Source organism: Ctenocephalides felis, unplaced genomic scaffold (genome assembly GCF_003426905.1).
Source record: "Ctenocephalides felis isolate EL2017-DRISC unplaced genomic scaffold, ASM342690v1 CF-g0.4_SCAFFOLD_03571, whole genome shotgun sequence".
Classification (NCBI taxonomy): domain Eukaryota; kingdom Metazoa; phylum Arthropoda; class Insecta; order Siphonaptera; family Pulicidae; genus Ctenocephalides; species Ctenocephalides felis.
In genome coordinates this window covers 32,279,249-32,294,430 of record NW_020539725.1, presented here as the reverse complement: position 1 = coordinate 32,294,430, position 15,182 = coordinate 32,279,249, and the positions used below count along the sequence as shown (strand labels likewise).

At 28.7% G+C, this 15,182-nt stretch overlaps 2 protein-coding genes across 2 annotated transcripts in view; one reads left to right on the top strand and one right to left on the bottom strand.

Moving 5' to 3' along the window:
* LOC113385922 overlaps positions 1-7,213 on the top strand; it is a 9,249-nt gene extending 2,036 nt beyond the window's left edge. The window contains exons 5-13 of the mRNA XM_026623743.1: positions 2,303-2,574; positions 4,086-4,199; positions 4,261-4,433; positions 4,631-4,914; positions 5,040-5,256; positions 5,359-5,551; positions 5,832-6,041; positions 6,302-6,515; positions 7,055-7,213. Coding sequence (XP_026479528.1) covers positions 2,303-2,574; positions 4,086-4,199; positions 4,261-4,433; positions 4,631-4,914; positions 5,040-5,256; positions 5,359-5,551; positions 5,832-6,041; positions 6,302-6,515; positions 7,055-7,213 — 1,836 coding nt within the window. The remainder of the gene's footprint in view (positions 1-2,302; positions 2,575-4,085; positions 4,200-4,260; positions 4,434-4,630; positions 4,915-5,039; positions 5,257-5,358; positions 5,552-5,831; positions 6,042-6,301; positions 6,516-7,054) is intronic.
* A 1,860-nt stretch (positions 7,214-9,073) lies between these two features.
* On the bottom strand, positions 9,074-14,279 carry LOC113384584 (histone-lysine N-methyltransferase E(z)-like). Its single transcript, XM_026622325.1, has 16 exons — positions 14,154-14,279; positions 13,675-13,805; positions 13,198-13,401; positions 12,633-12,888; positions 12,364-12,552; positions 12,030-12,193; positions 11,601-11,701; positions 11,299-11,440; positions 10,953-11,021; positions 10,749-10,876; positions 10,586-10,686; positions 10,340-10,500; positions 9,962-10,132; positions 9,623-9,805; positions 9,337-9,416; positions 9,074-9,268 (listed from the first exon to the last, which is right to left on the bottom strand). Exons 1-16 carry the CDS (start codon positions 14,273-14,275, stop codon positions 9,122-9,124), a joined length of 2,349 nt encoding a protein of 782 aa, XP_026478110.1. The 5' UTR covers positions 14,276-14,279; the 3' UTR covers positions 9,074-9,121.
* Between the last annotated feature and the right edge of the window lie 903 nt (positions 14,280-15,182).

Below are 15,182 nucleotides of genomic sequence, written 5' to 3'. Positions count from 1 at the left end.
ATTTTTACTCACTGTCAGTAACTACAGATACTACAGATGGAATAATTTCAAAACAAACTAATTTTTATTGTATCCTTAAATAGTACAAGGTTTATTGGCACTAAGTGCGGCTTTTACTCTTATGTTCGTTTACTTCAAATGATTATTGAGGTTTGTTGAGGTAGTCTAGATGTAAAACACATTTGTGTTTGTGTATACACATATTGTATAGTAAGAAATTCAATTCAATTAGTTTGAAAATACTTTGTTGATGGGTCATGTAGTTTTCGTTTAGCGTTCGTTGACAGATGGAATATCAAAACAAGCATTTTAATCATAGTTTGCATTTTTATTTCTACAAAAGGAAAAACGATTCTCCCAAAGGTTAGGTGCTGTTTATGGTATCATAAAAGCCACAAAAGAAATTGGTTAGGAAATGTCATTCTGGTTTTTTTCACTCAATGCTGCTCTGATTGTCCAGTTAAAGTTTCGGACAACCCAATTAAAGAAATAATCGATTCGGCTAATAGAAACAATTTGACTTTGTTTAAAATTATTGGGGTTTGGTTTAAAAAAAATTCCACATCCACCGAATATTCCTGATCACAACCATCAGATTAAAACTCTTTAAATTGAAAAATTTAAAAAAAATATCGTGCCAAATTGTGCATAAGTCAGTTTTTGATAATAAAACTAGAAGTTTTATAAACTTGGGACAATGATGCTTCTTGGAAGATAACAAAAGGTCATCGATCAAATGGTATACAGAACAAAGTTTTTTTTAATTCCACACAAAAATTGTCTTCGATTTTATAACAAAAATGCGCACTTACTTAGTTGCCAACTATAACTACCAATTTCTAATATTAATATTAATTATTATTAATAATAAAAATAAAATGCGTACTTAGTTGCCAACCTGATAACTACAAATTTCATTTCCAAGATTTAGGAAAAAAGATATATAAAAAATAGATATAATTCCGTTCCTAGTTAAGAAAATATTAACTAGCTAAGCAGAAATAGCTTCATGAAAAAACTGAAACCAAAAGTAATCATAAGTACAAAAAATTGCTATGATTTATTTATAAAAAAGAAATAGACTTGAAATAACACAACGTGGAGACTTAGGTTTAAAACTCAGTAATAAAATTAAATTAGTTTGAAGGTTCCGCTTTTATGGCTTATTCCGAAATTTTACTTATGATGTTTAATAACAATTTAATTGCGATTTCATCTTAAAAGTTAGCATTCATAATTTTTCAAGAACAAAAAAATTGTATGGGAGGGGGCATAACGTTTCTTTAAGCCCTGAGGTGGGGCGGGCCCAAAAAAGGTTGGGAATCACTGGTTTAGACAATAGATATAAAATCACACACCCACACTTATTCCAAATTTAGTTTTGAACAATTGAGAATGGCTTGCAACATCGAGAAAACAAAATTAGCAATTCGCTTTTTAGTAAAAATTTCTCCTTTAAGAAATTAAGAATTACTAAATATATCAGTAATATCAATGACTTATATAGATAAAAAATTCTATATCTAACACAGAGTTTAAATGGAATTTCGAATTTGGAATAATTCCATCTGGTATTATTATATTATTATTATTATATTATTTTAAAAACTGCTGATAAATAGGAAACAATTCGGCCAGAAACAAGTGTAGTTAAGTTCATATCGTTTAAAAAATGGTTAAATGTTGAAGAACAATGCAATTGATACCATTACTTGATCAATCAATATTGACAGAAATTGAGATTAATGAAATAGATTTTGGTGTTATTCAGAATGCTGATAAACACGAGTATCCGAGTATCCATACTGTTAAAGTTAGATCTTCAATATAGAAATACATCTAGAAAATGACGAGCTACATGTTTTCCCAATGACACAAGACACAAAAAGAATACATTATGTCATATTCCTTATCTATGGCATTAGTAGTCAGCTAGTTGCAATTTTGTGGCTCATCAGAGTCATAACTTGATTTTATTTTATGTAATTTTGAACCATTGTTTTCTAAAACAAAACGACTGATAAACTGCTCCAAGAATATATGAATCTTTTCTTACAATCCCTTTTTTTGCAAGTAATTTAATTATAAGTTATTCAATATATTTTTAGTAACATTAAATATTACAAATCAATATTTACATTAAGTAATGGAACATGAGAATGAAGTGTCAAAGTACTCAAAGTAGTTCATTTCATATGAGTTACATCTACTCAGTAGTTTACATGTATAATTAAATTAATATTGTAACACAAATTATGAAAAGACTCAGTCATATAATTAAAACACAGTTGTTCCATTGCAGCGATTTCGAAGATTTGGGGATCATCGAACGGCGTTCGGTTTTTCTCCGATATATTCCCCAATAGACATGCCTCAGTGGGCTAATCAAGAATTTCCTGACCATGCTTTCAATACAAAATCTGATATGAAGGAAAATAGAGTACTTACCGGGTCAGGTAGATTCCAGCGAATGACGAATCCTGGCTCGCGTAAAGATATTATGCATTACGTTGACAACCAATTTGGTATTGACCAAATGTTTGAAGATGGTGGACCGCCTAAAATAGAATTCAGGTAAATATTTAAACACATTGATAAAAAATAATGTTAAACATATCTGGATAACTCCAGTTTTCTTTTTATTTAATTATATTCGGTTTTAAATTTGATTGATGCGCAACAATACCTTTTTTGGATTTAGCATTATGGCTTGATGTATGTGCCAATTCTCTGTTTCACAACTTACGGTTTTCAAAATGTTATGACAACTGCAGTGGCAATTCTCGGTTAATGTTTTATTTTACATGGAATAACATTAAGCAGTTCAAAATAATAGCTTCTATTTTGGCGTTGCGTTTATATACAATACACGTGAGATTGCGAAAATGTTGTTTTGACATTTGTGCCATTTGATAGATATGGCAGTTGAACGATCAAATATGCGCCATAGGCACATGTTCTGGAGTACTAACTCATGGAGAGCATGCAAACCAACATTAAAAACATAATCTGTCAAAAGTTAAAATTAGAAAGATGCACTGAGGCCATAGATAAATAAGCATAAAGATGTACCAAGGCATCCAAATAAAAGTAGAAAGCATCGAGAAATCCAAATCTTTAACATTTTTTAATTATTATTTGAATTTCCAATAATCTAATTAATTGTATATCGCGATTACTATTGAATGAAATGAATTAAATATTCATATAATATTTATATATTGCATTCTTTAGATTTATGTTTATTCGTCGTTGAAACATATATTGTTGAAATGTTTATTTGCAGATAAATAGTCAAAATAAAAAACAATAAATAATTAACTATTATTATTATTTACGTTTCGACACTGTATGTGTGTCATCATTCAAAATATAAAAAATGTATCAATGCATACCAAACCATCAGGAACAAACACAAATATACATTTGAAACACACATAATTATAAATTAATGAATAAATAAATAAATATTTATAAAAATAAATAAATAAACTAGTGGTGCCTTGAAGCAAATTGCTGGAACTTCCCGTACCAAATTAAAGTTTTGAAAATCTGAATTATTTTTGATATTCAAAGAATTTTTTTTTTTGAAATTAAAAAAAAAATTGAAATATTTTTTTTTCTTTGTCCAAAAATAATCTTTTTGTCACCAGAAGCAGAAAGTTTTTTGAATCATCCAAATCAAATGCTTATCTCTTTCAAAAAATACATTTTTTGCACATTTTTCTCCGTATCTCCGAAACGGCTGGGCCCATAGATAAATAACCAAAAAATAGACTGGACCTGTATGCCAAAAATTTATTACCACTTCTCCCCATTATTACGAATCGAATGCTTTTTAGATCATTCGAATCGGATGTTCCGTTCTCTCAAAAACTCGATTTTCTCGATTTTCTGCACTCTTAGCTCTGTAACTCCAAAACGGCTGGACCAATTTTTACCAAAAACTAATCAGCACATCTCCCTAACCATAGGAATCGAATGTATTTTAACCATTCAACAAATCGGTTGAATGGTTAAAACACACACACACACACATATATATAATATATATATATATATATATATATTTGGGATTATTTCAGAGTATTGCCAGAAACAAAAACGTCCGACGAAATAATAATTCATAACCGAGCTCTAAGCAATTCTGGGGAAGAAGAAAAATTTTCTTCTTCTGAAGAAAGTACAGAAAGTGGCAGGTACAAAACATAAAAAATATAAATATATTCAAATTGAATACTATTTTAATTTTTTTTGAAGGTACTTAAGTGGATCCGCATTAAATGCAATTTCTGAAACTCTTGGAGCAATAAACACGGTTGGTCGATATTTGGTGAACATGACAAGGCATGACAGAAAAGATATTAGCCAGGAACAAGACATACAAGAAGATGTTCCTGGTGCTCTTCTAACAATAAGCAAAAATGTTTTGGGTAATTTATATACATGGATAAAATTTACATGATATACGTATTTCTAAAATGCGGATTTAATATTAAACTCAAACTAAAGTTGTGTATTCACTTAGTGAAACACGTGTTCACTAACTAAATATTTTCCGTTATTGTTATTGACTATTAAAGTAATGTTGTTTTATCTTAAACATTTTTTTTATCATATAATTTTGCAGGTAGAAATGTCACTGAATCAATAGCACCATTTGTGCGCGGCGAATCTCCCTCGAATATTAACTTTATAACAGGTTCGGCTAAACAACGTCCTGGTGGAAAAGTTACAAATTCCGATATCAACGCTCGTGCATGCACAACACCAGCGGGAGGCCGCGGTAGATGCGATGACCTTAGCAACTGCCCGAGACTACTTTTGGACCTTGCTGCGCTTCGGCAAAGTTTGTGTTTCAAAAGCTTATTCGTACCTGGTGTGTGTTGTCCTGTAGATGACAGTAATAATCAGGTATAAACTAAATTTTTGAATTTGTCAACGTAAATATTACATATCACATTTCTTTTAGCATTTCAGACATTACATTATTAATTTTAAATGCAATTTGGTTTCAATTTTGTTTTCTATTTATGTAGCAGAATGGTAATTTGCAATTAACAGTGTTGACGACGCAAAAACCGACTCGCCTAACAGCCAGGCCTCCAGTAGTGCTAACTACAACTTCTCGACCCATAACTTCCACCAGAAGACCTAAAACAACAACAACCGCATCGACTACGACGGAAGATAGTTCTTTGGAATCTGAAAACCCAATCGATGAACCATTGAATCAACTCATTGTTAATCCAGATGGTAAGTTGATAGTAATAGTAAGCATTGGATTACAATATGCTAACATGTGCTAAGACCATTACAGTATATACATACTCAAATTGACCTAATCATTTTTACCAGAGTGCGGCGAAACTGAAGATGAAAGTGGTCGTGTTGTTGGTGGACAAGAAGCCCGATCTGGAAGCTGGCCCTGGATGGCTGCCATATTCCTTCATGGACCCAAACGCACAGAATTTTGGTGCGGTGGTTCACTCATTGGAACAAAATATATCTTAACTGCTGCGCATTGTACTAGAGACTCGAGGCAAAAGCCGTGAGTAAATAATATTTTTTTATGTAGTTATTGAATAGCAAAAGATTACATGTTTACGATAATTTTTTGTAAAAATTATTTAATCATTTAAGACAATAAAATTATATGAATTTATAAACAAATTAAGGTGCAAAATGAGTCACATTTGTTTTTTTTCTGAGTTTCATATCTCTAATTAAATGATTGACATAAAAAAGCACAATAAAAGTTAATTTATTTTGAATAGATAGAATAAATAAAATCCCAAAAATTTGAATTATAATTCATTACCTAATAATAGTTTTGCAGCAAGGCAATTTACTGTACGTCTTGGAGATATAGACTTAGAAGATGACGAAGAGCCTAGCAGTCCCGCAACATATCGGGTGAAGGAAGTACGTGCTCATCAGCGTTTTTCTAGAGCTGGATTTTATAATGATATTGCAATTTTAGTACTCGACAGCCAAGTTAGAAAATCCAGATATATTATTCCTCTTTGTTTGCCGCCTAGGTAAGTTTAATGCTGGCGTTTTGAAGTTAAAATTTGACTGACTAGTATAAGAAAATACTAGAACTACTACCGATATCTAAAAAAAAACTACGATTCTTCACAATTATCAATTCATTTGGAATCAAATTATTTTATTCAAACTTATTTAATTGATTTTATATTAGGCATCGTCCTTTGTCTCTTTCACAAAAAAACGTGATAAAAATTCATGCCATATTCTTTCCTTATTATGTATTTTTAAGTTCTATCACATTCCGCAGACAAGATGCTCAAGCTCGTGACCGTTTGGCTGGACGAAGAGCAACCGTGGTCGGGTGGGGTACAACATACTATGGTGGCAAAGAAAGCACGAGGCAGCGCCAAGCCCTTTTACCCGTTTGGAGAAACAGCGATTGTGATCGCGCTTATTTCCAACCTATAACTGAAAATTTTGTTTGTGCTGGATACTCGGAAGGTGGTGTTGATGCCTGTCAGGTAATAAATAAACTATAAAAATTATAACTTTATAATATTGTGAAATATGTCTGCCTTTTTACGATATATCATACATAGTATTAAAATATTCGCGTTATAATTATGAGAAGTTTCATTAAATGATAAAAATTCCATAAAAATATTTTACTGCCACTAGCAGGCTATGCTAAAATTAAAAAAGATTAATGAACATGTGAAGTAAACGAATTTCTTAATTTATAAATGATAGAATATTTATGTAATTAATTTGGAAACATTTTTTTTAAATTCTGAACTTATTTTGAATTCATTAAGCGATTATTGAGTATTTCTTTAATAAAAAAAAATAAAAAAAATAACAAAAATGTATACTTCACACTGAGTAAATATTTTACAAAACCAAATTGCGCCATTTCCGAATATGGTGATGCCAAAACTAAAATTAATGGAAAGTAACATATTAAAAATCGAAAATAAAATGGGTACTTGTACCAAATTCAAGTGTTATTATTATGAGATTGTTTTAAAAAATTTAACAATATAATTAATTTTTTCTCCAGGGCGACAGTGGTGGGCCACTGATGATGCGATGGGGAAGTCGATGGACTCAAATCGGAGTCGTCTCCTTCGGAAACAAATGCGGCGAACCAGGATATCCAGGAGTGTATACAAGAGTTTCACAGTACTTGAATTGGATACGTAATAACACAATTGATTGAAATAGTTATTGAATGCTATGGCATTCTGGAACCAAATTATTTATGAACAAAAATGCTTAGAAATTATAAATATTTTGAATACTTTTCTGCAAATTCTTGAATTTAATTTATTGGAAACATAACGGAAACTTCGATAATTCAAAATGCTTTATTGAGTTAGTGCAAATAAACTGATTTTTTTTAAACAAGTATGCACAAAGAATTGATTGAGAAGTTTTGATCATTATTGTATGTAACAATTTTTAGATAAATACCATTCCATACACTCATTGAACAAATAAATAATATACGATACGCCATTTTAAATATTTCTATGTAGATTTTAATACTAAACAAACTATGTTAACAGACACAAAACATAATTCATAGTTTAATAATTATAGTACTGAAATAATACCGTTTCATATTTTGAAAAATTCATTGGCCAAAATGAACTTAAGATAATTGGAGCAATTAAAGATATGCTGGTTTTCTAGTGATGAATCATACGTATAATAATATTTACATTTATCTATTCATACATATGTTTTTAGAGATCATTAATATATTGTGATAAAGATATTTAAGCTAAATTAATTTAAATGTTTTAAGAAAATTGAAATAAACTAAATTTAGTAAAATTTAAATATAGAATTATCATAATATTTATACTTATAAATAAGTAATTATAAATGTGAATGGAATAAATGTATAATGTAAGTGGAAATTTATACTCATGTTGATATTTTCCAAATTTTATATAAAGCAGTGTATATATACCTTTATAGAATTTAATAACAATTTATATATAAATGTACATTTTTGTAATAAATTATTTGTTTATGTTACATTTCTATATTTAAAAATAAAATTTTCAACAATAAATTTTCAGTAACCAAAACCATGATTACATGAATTATTATTATTCTTGTTATCTGCTATTATTATGCAATTTCTAAAAATTCAAGGATATGTTCATGTTGGTGGTCAACATAAGCTGAATTGTTCTTGTGTTAAAGTAGAAAATAGTTAATTTATATTTTTAAAAAGTTGTTAAAACTTTTAAACATGATGAATTTAAAAAAAATTAATAATAAAAAACATTTATCAATTTTGCAATATGAATAATGTTGAAATATTGAAAAGATTTTAATTTTCGCACTATTTAAATTATAAGCCCGCTGGTTAAAACCATTTGAGTTAATATGATATGTAACTTCAAAACTGCTGTAATGACTTAATTACAACCAATGGGTTTGCAAACACAAATTTAGTATTTGTTCGAAATCGATCCTAAACGCATATATGTGTAAATATACATAAAGCAATGAAAATTTTGGAAACTTCATGATAAATTCAAGGTATTTTCAGAACTTTTATGTAGGCACATAAATCCGAAAACAAAACATTTGGGAATATTGCTGAAATCTTGAATAAATAATATTTAAATTCATTTATCAAAAATGTATTAAAATGATGTAAATAACAAAACTATCTTACTCTACATTAATATGCATATACATGCAAGCGTATACATATACATATATTTATGTGTGTGTGTGTGCGTGTGTGTGTATATGTTCAAAACATATACACTGTGTGCATATCTTTTAATACATATATGAAGGATAAAACATATTCAAAATTAATTTAAACAAATTTACAATTTATAATTAGCCGAGGTTCAATTATTTATCCAATAAATTAATTAAATATTTACAATTTTGATTGAAATTATGTACATATTCTTGTAAGAGATTATGTGATCCATTTTTATATTAATAAGATTACTTTTAAAATTAAATAAATATTAGCAATTTTTTATCTTAATATAAGAAATGTAAAAAAATACATCTAAACTTACCACCAGCTGAGCAAAATATATGATAAAAAGTATTGTCTGCTTCATGAAATAATACTAAATGGACTTTAAAGAAACTCCATTTCTCTTTCAATACCCACAAATTTAAGCTGTTCTGTTGGTCCATATCTATAGTCAAAAAATAATTCTTCACCAGGCTGAATTGCTCGTTTAGCAAATATTCCAATACGATGATCACCATTGACCATCATTACCTAAAATTAATTCATGATCCTAATTGTCACTGAAGTTTTATTGAAGTATTGCATGTTACCTAACATACCTTTGCATAGCAATTAGGGTTTATAGAATGATTTGCAAATCTTATTTTGTTTCCTTTTCTTGTAGCATCTACCACAAAATCTAAAAAAAAAAATGTATATCAAAAGGTATCCTCCGTTATATAACACATGCTTGGTAGAAAATTCTTATGACATGGCATATGAGTTTGATTTATTATTTGACTCATGTATTGAATTTCAATAATTTTAAGAATCAAATTATTATAAAATAATAAGTTTATAGTAATAAATAAAGAAATAATAAAAACTTCACTTAGTTAAGTTTACCATTATTTAAATTAAATAAGAAACTGCACATATATTTATCATAAACTTTTCCTCTACGGTCAGCCTCATCTTGAGAAATTATTTCACCACAGTACTCAGAGATAAACTCATTCTTTTGAGCACTTTCTTTCAAGAAAATGCCCCAGCCGGCTACATCTGATGGTGCCATTAGTAAATGTTTATCTGAATAGAATAAATAAGTAATACAATTATACTACTGATAAAATTTGAAAGTATTATAATAATAAATGTAATACAAATACTATTAAATTTAAGTGAATAATGAAAATCTGACTAGGTTGAGTCTATTAAAAAGAAAAGATAATGCAAAAAACTTACGTAATCCCCTCTGCACACTAACATTTTTACATGTAATCCTAGTTAAATTGAACTGATCAGCACCACATGTTTGACAAAGATCGGGATCGCATTCACGCACAGCCAAATAACAAGGGCATTGCTTTGTATTACACTGTGCTTTACATCGACATCCTGGAAAACGATTCTGGCCTACAACAACAATGAAGTTATAGTATTTAGAAAAATTAATATGCTATTATGCAAGTAAGTAATTAAATAGCAATAACTATACTATTCATTAATTTACATTTAGTTCAAAACAATATTTTTCTAAATAATCTCACATTCTCAAGTACATAAATAACCAAAGCAGTAATCTACAGCATACAAAAACCATCTAAAAGCTAGTAAACTTACAATCAGAGCTGCATTGACAAAACTTTTCACAGAAATTCTGAGCTCCAATGCAAGGACAATTACTATCACATGGTTTGTTAGGATGATCACAAGGTGAAAAGTTATAAACGTGATTTGAAGAAGAATCCTTTTTTAATTGAATTTTGCGACAATGAACAGACCTATTATTTAAAAATAATTCTATATTATTGAATGCACACACTTATATAAATATATATAATGATATTTTTATTTATTTTGAAATACCATAATCTATGCTTCTTCTTCTTCTTCCTTGGTGGTGTAAAGTCTCTAATAGCTTCCAAAGTCGGAATATCTTCTGCTTCTTTTTGTGAAAAGTAATAAACCTTTCAAGAAAATGCATTAAGGATATTGTTCATAATAATTAAAATGTTCATCAATCAATTACCTGTTGGCAAGTTTTTGTCAGCATTATTTGTGCAATAGCACAATAATTTTTTAGTAGAACTTTATGCAAACTACGGAAAAGTGATTGATCTGCCCCTGTCCATTCAATATCAGTGCGACCTTGCAAACCTATAAAGTGTGGTTTATTAGTAAAATAAAATCTTTCATCATATTGCATCATGATTTAAACATATTATTGACATACTTGACATTGGCAATGGTGCTAATGCAGTTTGCTCATTAGATAAATTCTGTCCATTCACATTCTGGAAATCTACAAAGCAGTAATCAATCAAAGTGACTATTATAATAATATAAAATATTTCTAAAATAGAAAGTTTAAAACTTAAAAACAAACTTTGTATAACAGTAACCACTTTGACGTTATAAATAAAGACACACTGATTATGGTTATCACCGATAGTGGTTGTTTTAATGAAAGGTTAAATATATAAAAACATATAAAAATTCAAATTTTACATTACAGTGAAAAATATATTGAACATAGGTTCACTGTCTTTAATGTCAATTACAATTTAAAAAAAAATTACCTCTACTAAAACGACTGCTATCATTGCTGTCTTCTGAACTAGCCTCATTGCCCGAGTCTTGCGGTAGCTTTTCTTTGGCTAGTTCTTTTTGCTTGTCACTATTGATCTTTATATCAGCTTCTATTTTTTCTCGCATACCATCCTTTAACATGATTTAAAATAAATTGTAGGTCATTATTTGTGAGTAAGAAGAAAAAAACAAACATGCAATTTAATAATTGCAAAAACAAGATATAAAAATATGGCTTCTATGTTTCTTTAAAATTAATTTATTTCAAAATTTTATATTGTTATTAACTTACCAACAGCATGTAACAGTGTTCACTGCAAGGTTCTGTGAAAGGTTTCAGATCTGCAAATTTTCGCTTTTGTAAATTGGGAACAGGATGACAAGCTTGTAATCCTGTAACACATTTGAATATTATAATTTATCACCAGTATATGAAGCTTATTAAATTAGGTTTGAAAATATTACAATTATCAGTGTAATATATATTTAAATTTTATTTTGACGAGGTTTGCAGAAAATATCTCACCTGCAAATTGGCCACCTTTGATGCAAAGAATGGGTGCATTAAAGGAAAACAACATTATAAAAAATCATACCATTACCTAATTGGGTTCATGTACATTCACATGTATTTATACATACATCATATGTACACATTTGTTATTATATGTATATATATTTTACTATATAAAATTTCAAATAAGAAAATATATTTACTTACGATGAAGAAAACAATCGTATTTAAAGCATCTTCTACAGAATAATGTATGAAAAGAATGCAGTGTTTGTTCTCTGGGAACATTTTCAGCCCGAATCCCATCAATGTTTGGTGTACATTCAGGAGGATTTGCATCTGGGTCAACTTGTTCTGTTAGTTCTATATACCTATAAAAATATTAAACACACATTTGTAATATTATAAGAACAAATCCTTGAAAATTATATATATATATATATATATATATATATATATATATATATGATAATAAATAATAAATTTACCATCCAAAAAAAAATGAAATAATAATATATTTATGTAGTAAATGAAATCATACTTTTCTTTTAGTTCTTCTGCAGTTCCTTTATCAGGAAACTGACTGCTGATTGCTTGAAATATCATAAAATTTGGAAATGGTTTCACTGATTTTTCTTCATTTTTAATTTCATTCTCTGGTTCATCTACAATTTCAATAATTTCAACATCTTCATCCTCTGTTTTTATTCGATTTTCGACAGAGCTTCGTCTGTAACAAAAATATTGTGTTAAAATATTAATTTTCTATTGACAAATATAAGTAATATATCAACATAAAATCAAAAGTACCTTATTTCATCATTAGATTCCTTTTTGTGTTCTTCGTCATTTGGTTTAGATTCATCATTTGAAGTATCAGAAAGTTTATTTTTTTCTTCGATTATAACATTAGTAGATTTTGTCTTATCTTTTGAATCCTTTGAATGCCTTAATTCCCTTCCAGACTCCACTTTTGAATCATCTTTGTTCAGAATTGTATAAGTCATCAAAGCCTGAACTAACTCAACAAAGATTGAATCATCAATAAAACCTCCTTCTTTATCACCTGTAAGATGCAATATATGTACATTGAGTTACATGACAAAATTATTAATAATTTATATAATTCACCTATGAAGAACAACTAAAATATACAGAAATAGAAGTCTTATGACTTCTAAGTTTTTTTATTTAGATTGTTGTAGTACTTTTATACTTTTATTGAACATAATTCTCGAAAGAAAAAAAAAAAACAAGAGAACCCACATAAAAATGTGATATGAAATATAAGTACCACTTCATACTGATAAATAGAAATTAGAAATAACAAGAAAAAAAATTATATTGTATCGTAACTTTAAAAATATATACTAACCATGTACTTTTCCATCATAATTTTTTATCAACTCTTCAATGAAAGTTCCATCTTGATCTAAAACTTCATCTCCCATATATGGAATATTGTGGAGAACAGTTTCATCTTCAACCATAAAATTCTGTTGTGTGGGTGCCCAAGTGTACATAGTTGGGATTGGAGTTACGGCTGATATCACTCTAATAAAAGTTGATTGAGTTTCGCCTATTTTAAATATAATTTTATAAGATTATTTATCATTCACAAATATTTCGAATGAATTTCACACTGAATAAATTTCTAACATATTGTATTATCAACTTTTCACAATTAATTAACATATTTTTTACAAAATTCAAGCAGTAGCCAATTCAACTATAAAATAAAAGTCATATTTAATATTTTATTAAGAGTATTTTATATTAATCTAAAGATTACTCAATTGAAAACAGTGTCTGGAGTTAAAATTAGAAATTATCAAATATAACGTTGACATACCATCTAAACTGACTACTTCTGCCTTTTTCATGCAAGATACATGATTTGGTTGTGACTCCTCAACCTTCCAAACAGCTGGACTTGATATCCATCTTCTTTCTTCTTCCAGCAGTATATCAACGGATCGATTTCTAGATGTTATAAAAAATATAATTATTATTTTAGCTAGCAATTTGTCAAAAGCAATTATGTATTAATGAATAAATATTTGTAGTTTGTATAAATATATCTGAATATCTGAGTATATTGTATTTGCAAAACACAAGTTAGCAAAAATTTATAAAGTTAATATACAAAATAAATATAATCAGTTACAAATAACTAATGTTCAGTTACAACCTACAACCCCACAATACACGCATATATATATATATATATATATATATATATATATATATATAAATATATATATAAATTTTACTGAACTCATTTGGGCAAATATACATTTAAAGAGATTCTTTATACAAGTCTTGATTTACCTATTCTGATTCCAAGCAATTTTAACCTCATCTGCACGTTTGTGTCGCTTAATTTGGCGAATTCGCATATATTCTGATTTTACTCGTTTTTTCCATTCTGCAGACACTTTAACTTTACTCATGATTGAACCAAATAATAATATATTTATTCTCTATTGTGCTAGTTATATTATTGTATATGCATTTTGTGCCAAAAGTCAACAACTGTTTCACTGCTTTCTTATGTATGTGTGGTTATGAACGAAGATGTCAAAACATTTCATTTTTCAAGGTTGGTTTACGCGGTTTGTGCATGAAAATTTGCCATGGAAACTGGCGGGAACCGTCGTTTAACCGCCATAAATTGAAGCCTGGACCATGGATTATACATACCATGGATTGAAATGATTTGAAAGGTTTTGAAAGATTTGAAATGATTTGAAGCATAGATAAAAGAAGAGTGATTTGAAGGTTTGATTTTAAAATTTGTTGTCCGAAACAAGTTGGGTGCATGGCATCGTTAAGGCAAATTCCTGGAACTCTAGACAATATAATAATATAATAAATATATTGGCTAGAACTTCTCGTACTGTAATTAAAAATTTTGGTACAGAACCCAAAAACATTTACACAAAATGTGTACACGTTATTAAAATCTCTATAAAATATCAGATAATTTGATGTGCATATGTGCAATAAACATTTCTGACCGCCAAATGACATTTTTTTAACTTATTTTCATTGAGAGTTCATAACCGCCGGACCCGCCTTCCCAAAAATTTAATCAGTTTTTCATCTTGTCAATACAAGTAAAATGTTTTTTTGAATTATTAAAATCGGACGTTCCGTTCTCTTAAAAACTGAGTTACCGTTTTTGGCACATTTTGCCCCGTATCTTCGGAACGGATAGACCTGCCTTTGCCAAAAACTAATGAGCACGTCTCCTTATCAATACCAATCGAATGTTTTTTGAATTATTCAAATCGGTTGATCGGTGTTCCCGAAATCGTCGACGAAAATTTGTTTCCGCACACACACACACACATACAT

Coding starts and splice junctions, on each gene's coding strand:
- LOC113384584 (XM_026622325.1), bottom strand. CDS start 14,275: ATGAGTAAAGTTAAAGTGTCTGCAGAATGGAAAAAACGAGTAAAATCA. Junction 13,402..13,674: donor AGAAGTAGTCAGTTTAGATG/GTATGTCAACGT, acceptor TATTTAAAATAG/GCGAAACTCAATCAACTTTT. Junction 11,441..11,600: donor AACACTGTTACATGCTGTTG/GTAAGTTAATAA, acceptor ATCATGTTAAAG/GATGGTATGCGAGAAAAAAT.